At 45.6% G+C, this 12,859-nt stretch overlaps 2 protein-coding genes across 4 annotated transcripts in view; one reads left to right on the top strand and one right to left on the bottom strand.

Moving 5' to 3' along the window:
- Positions 1 to 12,859, bottom strand: part of HOXB3 (homeobox B3) — a 73,926-nt gene that overhangs the window by 37,331 nt on the left and 23,736 nt on the right. The window lies entirely within an intron of this gene.
- LOC134430779 (uncharacterized) overlaps positions 517 to 12,859 on the top strand; it is a 37,181-nt gene continuing 24,838 nt past the window's right edge. Inside the window, exons 1-4 of the mRNA XM_063178662.1 lie at positions 517 to 562; positions 2,975 to 3,069; positions 4,625 to 4,704; positions 12,422 to 12,707. Coding sequence (XP_063034732.1) covers positions 517 to 562; positions 2,975 to 3,069; positions 4,625 to 4,704; positions 12,422 to 12,707 — 507 coding nt within the window. The remainder of the gene's footprint in view (positions 563 to 2,974; positions 3,070 to 4,624; positions 4,705 to 12,421; positions 12,708 to 12,859) is intronic.

Below are 12,859 nucleotides of genomic sequence, written 5' to 3' on the forward strand. Positions count from 1 at the left end.
CCCCGCCTCCCCTTCGGTGCTTTTCCTGTTTGGCGGAGCCCTCCTACTCACTGTCAAGTGAACAAAGTTGGCTCCATGTGACAGCGCGGGCCAATGGCGAGGGCCACGCCGAGCCCCGGATAAGGAAACCTGCCCAGGCCGGGCTCTCCCGGGGCCCCCCGGCATCCCCGGGGAGGCGCTCGGGGGGGCGTCGGCTGCCCCTCGGTCACCCCCGGTCACCCCCGGTGCCCTCCGGTCACCCCCGGCCACCCCCGCTGCCCCTCGGCCACCCCCGGCCCCTTCGGCCCCTCCGGCCACCCCCGGCTCCCCCCGCCCCTCGGGGGTGTGTCCTAGGCGGGGGGCAGCGCGCCCCCCCCTCAGAACGCCGCCAAAAAGGGGAATAATTCGAAGGAAAAGCGGAATTTTCAGGGGGTTCGGGGGCGATCGCGGCGCTGCCTCCCCCTCCCCAAGCCCCAGCAGGCGCAGCTGGGCCGGGCCGGGGTCGCCGCCCCCCGAGGGGGGGTGTGGCAGAGATGGATGGGGCTGCGCGGGGATCGATACGAAAGGCAGCAGCGAAATCGGGGTGCGCGGACCCCAAAAGTCAAACCCCCCCAGCCGGAGCCAGCGCTGATGAACAATCATTACAAAAATTATTGCAATTATTACAAACCAAATTGACCCCAGCCCTGGCGCAGCTTGGCCTCGCCCTTCTGGTCATGAAGAGGCTTCGAAAGGCTCCGAGACCCCCCCGGAATCCCCCAATTCCTGCGGGCAGACCCCAAACGCGCCCGCCCGGGGAAAGCGGCGGCGGCGGCAGCGAGGAAATTTTATTGATTTGTGAATCCGTGTCAGAGCACGCGAATTAAAGAAAAAGCGGGCGAGCCCCGCTCTGAAATGTCAGCGACAACGCCCGCGACCCCTCCCCAAATGCCCCAAATGCCCCAAATGCCCCAAATCCCCCCAGACCCCAAATCCCCCTCGCAGCTCCTCTGTTATCTCCCAGCACTGATAAAGTTTTATCGCGGCAGCGCCGGAGTTGAGCTGAGGTCAAACCCAAAGATTTCTAAAGCGCTTTTCTGGCCAAAGCCTCGTTCCCACCCTCCTGGTTTTTGAATTTTTTTAGGGTTTTTTTTTGGGGGGGGCTTTTATGGCTTCTGGGTTTGTAGTGTTTGTGTCAACTACATATTCCCCTAGATACGAATTTGTGACCCAACTTCCTCCACACAAATTCGGATCTACAGGGTACATATAGAAGACAGTTGCGTCCTCCTCGGTCTCAGATCTTCTCCTACCGCCACAATTCTCTTCTGGGGCAAAATTTGGGGTTTTTGGGAAATCGGGGCTGCACCCCAGGAAAATTCCCCGCCCAGGGGAGAAGGCGATTCGTTAAAGCAGCGAGGCTGCGGAGCGCTTAGAGAGGAAAATCGGGATTTTTCCACCTTCCCCTCCACACCTTGGGCGTTATTTTGGGGTGAAAAAATCGGTTCCTGGGGTGAAGGTGGAGGTGCGGGCGCGCAACGAGCCGCGGACCCAAAAATCCGCCTTTTAAAAGAGAAATCCCCCAAGCTCCGTCCCCACCCCGCCCTGGAAGTCTCGTCACGATTTTCTGGTGGGCAGCGCAAAGATTTCATCCATTTCTCGTTGCTGGAGGTCACCCAAGGTTTGGGTTTAGCCGTGCGGGAAAATGGTAAAAAAAAAAAAAAGAAAAAAAAAGGAAAAAAAAAAAGAAAAAGAAACAGATGAAAAGAAATCCAGAATGTAAAGGCAGATGGGACGACAGGTTTTTTTTTAATGACAGGCAATTCTTTTTACAACCCGAGAAAAAGATCAAAGGCGTTTCATTTCCGAAAAAAGGGATATAAAGCAATAAAATATTCATACTGTCTAGGTAATGAACCTTCATTCGGAACTAATGAGGGTAGCATCATGTTGAGATTTCGTTTAAAATTACAGTTGCCCAAGAGATTCAAAGTAGAGCGGCCCCCCCCTTTCTTTGCTCTTTTTTTTTTCCTTTTTATTTTCCCCTCTCTCTTTTTTTTTTTTTTTCTTTTTATTTCTTTTTTTTTTTTTTTTTTTTTTTTTTTTTTTTTTTTTTTTTTTTTGTATTTCAAAAGGCAGAACATTTTCAGGTCAAGTATCTCCCGAATTAATTGCATTTAAATGCCGCAGCAGAGAGGACACCGGGGAAAAGCTGCATTTACAATTCCTGTCAATGTATCCGGCACATTCCAAGAACTCCCGCATTTTCCATTAAAAAACAAATTAAAATTTCTGGCCAAGAATAAAATCCCCGAATTCTGGATTTTCCAGGTGCTTTCAGGTGAATAATCGCTTTTTCCTGCCGAAAGCTCCCGGCTAAACCCCGAATGACCAAGCAGCGCTTTAGGAACAAACCAAAGGCATCGAAGGAAACCCCAAAATCATTTCAGACCCTCTAAAAACCCCAAATTTCCGGCAGAAGCAGCGAAATCTTTTTTGCACCGAGCAGAATTTCCCACCTCAAAATTCACCTTTTCCTCTGAAACCTGCCGGGAAAGTGCGGAGCCAAACCAACACCGCGGCCACGGACGCCATAAAACACCGGAATAAATCCCGTTACGGCTCCTTTTATTTTTCATTTCATTTCAATCCCCTTTTTATCTCTTTGAGATTTTATTCTTCATTCATGACCCCTCCAAGCCGATTTATTTATTCCGTTTTCTGCCGCCCCAGCGCTAGGAATATCCAGGCCTTATTCTCTATTTTTAACCCCCTCCCACATCCCTTTAAAAAAAAAAAAAAATCGGATTTTTTTTCCGCTCGGCGGTGACAGCGCAGGGCCGGCATTGCCAACCAGCACCCCTAGCGTCGGCCAGGATTTATTTTCCCCCAAAACACCTCGGAGAAATCTCCCCTGATCCCAAATTCCCAACCCCTCTTTCACCTTTGGGATCCCGCGGAAATTTCTCATTGAATTTTTTTTTTTGGCAGTTTTTTTTTTTCCCCCCCATTTCAGAGCAGCGCGGGGTGACTTCGGGGATTGGCATTTTTGAGGAGGGGGTCCCCAAACCCTTCCCCAAAGGGGGGATCCGGCGCCCCCGGCCCGCCCAGGTGCGGTTCCTACCTTGGCTCAGCGCGGCTCCTTCTCCTCGGGGCGCTCCCGCGAAACTCGGGGAGCTTTGGAGGCGAAATCCCGCAAAAACCCCCCAAAAATCCGCATGGCCCCCTCTCCGCTGCCCCCGCGCCGCTTTTATATGGCGATAATTCACCCAAAACCCCAAATTTCCTTCTCGCTCCTCCCAAAACCCCAAATTTCCCTCTGGCTGTCCCCAAACCCCAAATTTCCTTCTCGCTGCTCCCAAAACCCCAAATTTCTCTCTGGTTTCCCTCAAACCCCAAATTTCCCTTTCGCTTCCCCCAAACCCCAAATTTCCCTCTCGGTTCCCCCAAATTTCCCTCTGGCTCCCCCCAAAACCCCAAATTCCCGTCTCTCCGCTCCCAAATTTCCCTCTCTCTTTCCCCAATTTTCCCTCTCGCTGTCCCCATTTCCCTCTCTTTCCCCTCCTTCCTCCTCCCGTCCGGCCCTGGCGTTTTTGGGGTTTTGGGGGTGATTTTTGGGGTTCATTTCGGGGCCGCTCCCCGCCCCGCCGGCCCCGCATTGTCCCGGCGCTGCCGCGGAGGCCCCGGAGCGCCGCGGGCTGGGAAAGGCGCAAGTTTTGGTATTAATCTCATACTTTGGCAGTCTTTGTTAAACAGCGAGGCGTGTCCGCAGCCGCGCTGACCCGCGCTTCACCCCGAACTTTTAATTTTTTTTTTTCCCTTCTTTTTCTCCCTTTCCACCCGCCCCGAGGTGTTTTCCCCCGCTCGGATCTTTCCCCTCACCGAAGATGGAGATTTATTTTGTTTAATTTGATTTTTATTGCTTTTTTTTTTTTGCTGTCTCTCTCTCCCCCCACACTCAGCGCTGCAAAAACGCCAAAGATTTTGGGGGTTTTTATTTTTCTTTTTAATTAGGGTGGGATTTATGTGAGAGGTTTAATCCAGGGCAGAACGTGGAATAAATAAAAAAAAATCTCGCGGATTCTCTGAGGTGGATAAAGGCAGGGAAGGAGAGGCGGGGATGAGCCCACACCTGCTTTGAGATGGGAAAATTCCGATTTGAATTCCGATTCAAATCCCGCTCTAAACTCACCAAAAACGCCCCAGAATTGGAATATTTGGGCGAATTCAATATTTTGGCACGCGAGGAGCTGCGGGCAGGGTCGGGCTCCGCGTCCCTGCGGGAATTCCCTTTTCAGCCCCGCTTTTACCACCAGCTCCGACACGGCCATAAAGGGCGATTGGGGACGTAAATCGCGATTAAAAAGCGTATTCAATCGATTGCCGGGCGGAAAGAACCCCGAGAATGGGGGCAAAACCCCCAGAAATGTTTTGTTTTTTTTTTTCTATCAGAAAAACCCTGACCCCTCGCTCAGCCCGAGAGATAAATTAGAAATATCCTCGAAAATGATCCCTTTAATTTCCTCTGCCTCCCCTCCCTGCCCTCCCCTAAAATCGAGATTTAAACATCGCAGGGCAGAGCTCGGGAGGCGCCGCCAACAAACGCGCAGAAAATTCCAATTTTGGGGCGATTTGATTGCGGCCAAACGCTACCTGCTCGTTGTAGTCGGCCGAGAACGAACGGGAATTTATTGGCCATTACCTGGCCCGGAAAGCGGCGCGGGGAGGAGTGCGGCGCGCAGATAAGTGCGGTAATTACCGCGCTTATGGCAGATGGATCGCCGGCGCTTGGAAATCCGCGAAAAAATTCACGGCAATTAATTAAATTTCCCCTTATCAGGCGAAACAAAACGCTTCTCCCGGATTTTTCACCTCCGAGCCCGCGCGGGGAAAGCAAATGGATTTTCCAGAGCGCCTTTCCCAGGGCTCTAATATTCGCCCTTCTTTCTCTCCCGAGGGGAAAAATGAGCCTCGTTAGAGGGGATTTAATCCCTGGAAATGTTGGAAAGCTGGCAGGGAGGAGGAAAAAAAAAAGGAATAAAATAAAATAAAAATAGAATAAAATTTAATGAGTGTAAATATGAAAACAAATGTAAAATAAATTACAAACGTAAACATAAATAGAAATAGAAAAAAAATACAAAATAAGTATAAACAACTATAAAATAAATATCATATAAATATAATATATAAAATAAATATTATATAAATATAAAAATGAATATAATATAAAATATCAAATGAATATAAAATATAAATAGAAAAAGACAGGTAAAAATATAAAAATAGAAATAAACACAATAAAAAATAAATCTATTTTTTAAAAGCCAGGCAGGAGAGAAAATTCACAGGGATTTAAAAAAAAAAATTATATATATCTATTTTTAATTCCACTTTTTTCCAGGAGGGTTCGCCTCACTCCGAGTGTTTGCTTAAGGAGCGGTGGAAAAGATCTTCCCCCGGTCCCAGTGCAAATAATATTTAAGAGTTTGGAGGGTTTCGAAGTCTGGCAGCGCAGAAATAACTTTGGGACGCCAAGGGAAATATTTATTATCTCAGTTCATTAAACTGCTGCGGCGGGCGGAGCGGAGCCGCGCTTCGAGCCAGGAATAAAAAGCGTTTGAGCCCAATTCCCGCTGCAAAATAAGATAATAATAATAAAAAAAAATTAAATAAAATCAAACCGGGCTCCTTCGCGGCCCGAGCCAAGCGGGCACTTCAAACCAGCGCCCTCCAATCTCTCAATAAATTGAATTTTCCAGCCCTCAGCCCTCGGTGCCGCCCATAAATCACCGCAGGTTTTCCCACGCTGAGGTGGGAAGGGGAAGAAATCGCGCAGGATTTTTTTACAGTTCCATTTTTTTCACAATTCCATTTCTTTACAATTCGATTTTTTCACAGTTCCGTGGTTTGAATTCCCTCCCGGACAACCGGGAGCGTTTTCTGAGCCGCGATGTCCGAACCGGATTCGCTCCGACCCTGGCAGATTTTCCTTTTTCTTTTTTTTCCCCTCGGATAATTTAAACCCTCTCCAAACAAAATTGACTCCGGAATGAAAATTATTTTTTAACTGCTCGCGTTAATATCCTAGAGGGACCTGGGCGTAATTGGATTTAATAAATGCATTTCCCTGAGATTCCGCTCGTTCCAGCCCAAACGGCGTTTCGGGGCTTATCTCAAAAATTGCCTTTATTTCCTCGCGGGAGAGGACCTGAACCAACCTGGGGTTTAAAATTTTGAATTATTTTATTTTTTATTACTTTAAATTTTTTTTCAAGTTGTACTTGTATTTATTTTTAATTATTTTTATTTTGAGTTATTAGTTTCATTTTTCTTTTTAATTATTTTTCTTTGTATTTTAATTTATCCTCTATCCTTTATCCTTTATCCTTTATCCTTTATCCTTTATCCTTTATCCTTTATTTTTATTTTCTATTTCTATTTCTATTTCTATTTCTATTTCTATTTCTATTTCTATTTCTATTTCTATTTCTATTTCTATTTCTATTTCTATTTCTATTTCTATTTTTGTTATCATTTTAGTTACTATTTTAATCATTATTTTTCTATTTTATGTTAATTTTCATTCAAAATTTCATTTAAATTTCTAATTTTTTTTTTTCAATTTCATCCCTATATTTTCATCCCTCTCAACTCAACTTTCACCTCCAATTTCCCCCATTTCCCACCCAAACCCGGCATTTATTCCCGTTTTCCCCCTCCCGGCCGTTCTCCCCCCTCCTTTCTGCGCCGCCGTTCCGTTCCCAGCCCCGGGCCCGGCCTGAGCTCGGTAAACTTTTGACCCTGGGCTCGGTGACCCCGCGGCCGCGCTCCCTGCGCGCCCCCGGCCCCGTCTGCGCCCGCCCCGCTGCCGGCGGGGCAGGAACGGCAAAATGCGGCCCGAAAATGCTAAATAATGCTGGATAGTGCTAAATAATGCTGAAATAACGCTCCATAATGCTCAATAGTGCTCCATAGTGCTAAATGACGCTAAATAATGGCCCCATAATGCTCCATAGTGCTAAATAATGCTGAATAACGCTCGATAGTGCTAAATAACGCTCCATAATGCTAAATAACGCTAAATAACGCTCCATAATGCTCAACAATGCTAACGGCAAAATACGGCCCAAAAATGCTAAATAATGCTGGATAGTGCTAAATAATGCTGAATAACGCTCGATAGTGCTAAATAATGCTCCATAATGCTCAATAATGCTCGATAGTGCTAAATAATGTTCAATAATGCTAAATAACACTCCATAATGCTCGATAATGCTCAATAACGCTCCATAATTCTAAATAACGCCCCATAATGCTAGATAACGCTCCACAGTGCTAAATAATGCTCGGACAGTTCTCCAGAATGCTAAATAATGCTCAATAACGCTCAATAATGCTCCATAATGCTAAATAACGCTCCATAATGCTCAATAACGCTCCATAATGCTAAATAATGCTCAATAACGCTCCATAATGCTAAATAACGCTCCATAATGCTAAATAATGCTCAATAACGCTCCATAATGCTAAATAATGCTCAATAACGCTCCATAACGCTCAAAACGCTCCTTGCCTCGCCATTTCCCCTCCCCAGCCGAGAAGCGCAAGAATCAGAGTTTGAACTGCACAGCACTGGGGTAGAGCGGGGATTTTTTATTTTATTTTTTATCCCTCCCTTCCACATTTTTTAGCTGAAATATCAGATATTGCTGATTCCCCTTTGGATTTTTATCTGAAATATCAGATAATTCTGATTTCCCTTCCTCTTTTCTTAACCTGAAATATCAGATATTTCTGATTTCCCTTCCACTTTTTAAATTTGAAATATCAGATAGTTGTGATTGCCCTCCCTCTTTTTATCTAAAATATCAGGAAGGGACCAAAAAAAAAAAAAAAACCTTAACATTTTGTAGTGTTATTTCTCTTTTATTGGCGAGTAATAAAAGACAAATAACGCTATGGCCCTGATGGTTTGACTTCTATTATTCAAGGGATTTTTACTTTTATCCAGTGAATTCGCCTCGCTCTGATATTTTGACTTTTTTATTCAGGGAATTTTTACTTTTATTACTCACTGAACTCTCCTCGCCCTGATATTTTGACTTTTCTTATTTATGTTACTGCTATTGCCATAAACAACAATATTTTTCTGATATTTTTACTTTAATTGTTTATATTACTTCTATTACCATAAATACTAATATTTTACTGATATTTTTATTTTATTATTCAGTGAATTCACCTCACCCTGGTATTTTTACTTTTCTTATGTATATTATTTTATTATGATAAGCAACAATATTTCACTGATATTTTCATTTTATTATTCAGCGAATTCGCCTGATACTTACCATTTTATTATTTATATAGCTTTAATTTTGGGATATTTTTCCCAGGTATTTTTTGGGGGTGCGAAGAGGTTTTGGGGTGAATCCTGAAGGTTTCGGGGCGGCCCCGGGGGGGTCCCGGGGGGTTTCGGCCACAGCCCGGCCGTGAACTTGGTGTGAAGCGAGCTCTGCTGGCTGCTCGGGGGCGTTACAAGCCAGCCCAAAAAACCCCAATCCCACCCTAAAAAAATCCCTTTTTTTGTCCCAAAATCACCAGCCAATGTCCGAGCCCAAACCCCCAGCACTGGGGTTTGTGTGGACCCCAGAGGCCGATAAATAAATGAGAAATACATATCAATAAATGAAATATAGATATAAATAAATGAAATATAGATATAAATAAATGAAATATATATTTAAATAGATGAGCTAGATATTTATATATATGAGATATAGATATTTATATATATGAGATACAGATATTTATATTTCTGGCCGGGCTGTATATATCCTGCACATGTTAAAAAGAGATAAATCACCAAAAAAAAAACCCCAAAAAACCCCCTAAAAAAAGCCCAACCTGCCCTTCTTTCAACGCTGGCTGTCAAAACAGTTTCTTTGCGGGGCTATTTAGGGAAACAGGACACGGGAAAAGCGCGGCGGGCTGGACACCTCGCGAGTGAAGTTATCAACCTCCTTCCAAATGTCATTTATTTCACCCCAGACGGGGGGGGAAAGGGCAAAAAGCGGCTCGGAAAGGAAATTTCGCAGGGCTGGGAAGGGATCCCAGAGAGGAGGAGCTCGAAGCCATAAAAGTCATTTTTGGGTTTTTTTTTTTTTTTGTAAATTGGGAGGTGTTTGTGAGGAGGAATTGAAATGAGGGGTTTGGGTTGGTCGGTTGTTGTAAAATGGGGAGAGGGAAAAATAGGGGAAAAAATGGGAAAAAATAGGGGGAAAGGGGAAAAAAATACGGGAAAAGGGGGAAAAGAGAGAAAAGAAGGGGGAAAAGAGGGGGGAAGTGGGGGAAAAGAGGGGGGAAGTGGGGGAAAAGGGAATAAAAAGGGGGAAAGGGGGGATAAAAGGGGGGAAGGGCGAGAAATAGGGGGAAAGTGGGAGAAAAATTGAAAAATCGGGGGAAAAGGAAAAAAAGGAAAGAAAAGGGGGGAAGGGGAGAGAAAAGGGGTGAAATGGGGGAATAATGAGGAAAATATGAGGGGGAAAAGGAAAAAATAGGGAAAAATAGGGGGGGAAGGGGGAAAAGGGACGATAAAAAGGGAGGGGAAAGGGGGAAAATGGGGGAAAAGAAGGAAAAAATAGAGGAAAGGGGAAAAACTGAAAATCAGAGGGAAAAGAGGGGGGTGAAGGGAAAAATAGGGGGATAAAATGTAAAAATGGGGGGAAAGATAAAAAATAATCCAAAAGGGGAGGGGTTGGGGCCGGTGGGAAGGCAGGAGCAGCTCGGAGCAGGAGCGATTCCTCAGGCTGCAATTGCTCTGTGGGGGAGGGAAAGGTTCCTTTGGGAGGTCACGGCGGGGCTGGGCTCGGCCGGGGGAATCGGGATAAATAATCGGGATAAATAATCGCGACAAATAACGGGGATGAATAAAATAATCGGGATAAATAATGGGGACAAATAAAATAATCGGGGTAAATAAAATAATCGGGGTAAAGGAAATAATGGGGGTAAACAAAGTGAAAATCAGGAATTGCAGCCCGGGCTCCCTGAGCTTCGGTGCTGTGGTAATAAAAATAAAAGGAATTAAAAATAAAGGGGGGCAAAGAAGGAGGAGGGGGAAAGGAAAAAGGGAACGGGAAAAAGGAAAGGGGGGAAGGGGGGAAAAAGGAAAGGGGAGAAAAAATGAAAAGAGGGGGAAAGGAAAGGGGGGGGAAAAGAAGGAAAGGATGGGGAGGAAAAATGGAGGAAAAAGAAGAAAGGGGAAAAAGAAATAAAGGGACGAAAAAGTGAAAAAGGGGAGAAAAAGAAGAAGGAAAGGGGGAAGGCAGAAGGGAGAAAAAGAGGGAAAAGGAGGAAAAATCAGAAAAGGTGGGGAAGGAGAAAAGGGGGGAAAAGGAGAAGAGGGGAGGGAAAGGAAGAGGGGGAAGAAAGGAGGACGGGGAAGAAAAAAGGGGGAAAGCAGGATAAAAAAAGCAGAAAAAGAGGAAAAAAAAGAAGGAGGAAGGGGAGAAAAACAGAAGAGAGGGGAAAAGAAGGAGGAAGGGGGGGATAAAAGCAGAAAAGGGGGAAAAAAGAAGAAGGGGAGGGAAAAGAAAGAGGAGGGGACGGAAAAGAAAGAGAAAGGGGGAAAAAAGCAGAAAAAGTGGAAAAAAGAAGGAGGAAGGGAGGGAAAAGAAGGAGAAGGGGAGAAAAACAGAAGAGCGGAAAAGAAGGAGGAAGGGGAGGGGGAAAGCAGAAAAGGGGAAAAAAAGAAGGAGAAGGGGAGGAAAAAGCAGAAAAGGGTGAAAAATAAGGAGGAGGGGATGGGGAAAACAGAAAAAAGGGGGGGAAATAAGGAGGAGAGGGGGGGGGAATAAAGGAGGAGGGGGGAATTTGCGATCTCTGCCCGGACCCAGCCCCTCGCTGCTGCTCTTGCTGTCCCTGCATCGGAGCTCGGGCCCTCCCCCTCCCTGCCACCACCGCGGGCAGTTTCGCTCCGCTGGCAACAACAAAAAAGGCCAAAAAAGCCCCAAAAAGGCCGCGCTGGAGGCGCTGCGGGCCCGCGGAGCTGCCCCGGCCCCGCTCGGGCGCTGCGGGCCCGGCGCTGACCTCGGCGTGATCCCGCGATGAATTATTGATGAGATATGAGCTCCGATTGCTGCTCAGAATGCAAACCCCATTATGCTCTTCAAATGGCGATTTAATCGTTTAGAATAGCTCTGGTGCGCTTTTTTTTTTTTTTTTTTTTTAACTGTTTTTTTTTTCTTAGCGCTCTCTCTCTCTCCCCTCTCTCTCCCCTCGCTCTTTCTCGCCCGCCTCATTTGTGCCCCTTCGTTTTCATTTAATTCTCTTAATTAAATGCTGTAACGGGGTTTGGTTTTTTTTTTGGGTGTATAAAATGAGGCGGAGTTACCTCGGCTTTGGTGGGGTTTTTTCCGGGATTTTTTTTTGGGGGGGTTTAGTGCCAACCGAGGCTTCTTCTGTGGAATATTTTCGGGTAGGAGGAAATTCTAATCTTATTTGAAATTTTAATTTCTAATTCTAATTGGAATTTAATGTCACACCTCACCCAGCGAGCGGGGAAAGGCCTAAACAGCACGAAAGCTCAAAAAAAAAAAAAATCCCTTTAAAAATAAAAATAAAATAAATCAATGACATTCAAGATGGCCTCAGCACGGCATTACAACCTCGAGCTGCTTTTTGCACCCCCAAACCTGACAAATTCACCCCTTCATCCCCAATTTCTTGCTGAATAAACCCCGAAATTGAATTTTATGAGCGAAATTTCTCCTTTTTTTCCCCTTTCAGCAGGACCCTGGGCATGGGGGGCCCTTCCTGCCCAGCCCCCCAATAAAGGCAGCTTGATGAGGGTTTTAATTAATCCAGATCCTCATTAGGGCTCTGGCCTATGGAACCTGGCAGCCTGAGGAACCTTGGGTTTGGGGCAGAAAATGATGATTTAGGGGTGTTTTTCCTCCTTCAAATCCCTGGTGATGACAGGAAAGCTTCAGGGTGAACACACAGGACAAGGGGACGGAAAAAAGGGGAATTTGTTATAACGGGACTTTTTAGGGACAGAAAAAGGGGAATTTGTTATAATGGAAGTTTTTAGGGGCGGAAAAAGGGGAATTTGTTATAATGGGACTTTTTAGGGACGGAAAAAGGGGAATTTGTTATAATGGGACTTTTTTAGGGACAGAAAAAGGGGAATTTGTTATAATGGGACATTTAGGGACAGAAAAAGGGGAATTTATTATAATGGGACTTTTTAGGGACAGAAAAAGGGAATTTATTATAATGGGACTTTTTAGGGACAGAAAAAGGGGAATTTGGTATAATGGGACATTTAGGGACAGAAAAAAGGGCGATTTTGCTATAATGGGGCTTTTTAGGGACAGAAAAAGGGGAATTTGGTATAATGGGAAGGGGAATTTGGTATAATGGGACTTTTTAGGGACAGAGCCAGGTGAGCTCACAGGGAGGGTCCTCACTTGGTATTTTTGGGGCAAAAACCCCCAAATTTCAGCACTGGTTGTTCACAGAACCCTAAACTCCGAGGTTTCCCCACCTGGAGCAGGAAACCTTGGCACAAACATTCGATTTTCACCCCAGAACTTCCCTGCCCTGACAATAAATCGCTCTGTGTCTGTCCTGTGCTCTGCAGCTGCGGAAGGAGCGATTGTCCCGTGCCTGACGTGTGCCATGGGAGCGGCAGAAAGGATGAAAAATGCCCAGGAAAATGCAAATCCCCGCCTACCTGCACGGTCAGAGCTGCGCTTTCCTGTTTACTCTGCTCACGCTTCCTTTCGCACCCAAACGGGCGGGGTTTTGGGGTTTTTTTTTGTTTTTGTGGTCGGAATTCATTTTTTTCCTTTAAAAAAAGGAAGCCTGGGCCGAGCCCGTGACCCCGAGCAGG

This window comes from Melospiza melodia, chromosome 30 (assembly GCF_035770615.1).
Source record: "Melospiza melodia melodia isolate bMelMel2 chromosome 30, bMelMel2.pri, whole genome shotgun sequence".
Lineage (NCBI taxonomy): Eukaryota > Metazoa > Chordata > Aves > Passeriformes > Passerellidae > Melospiza > Melospiza melodia.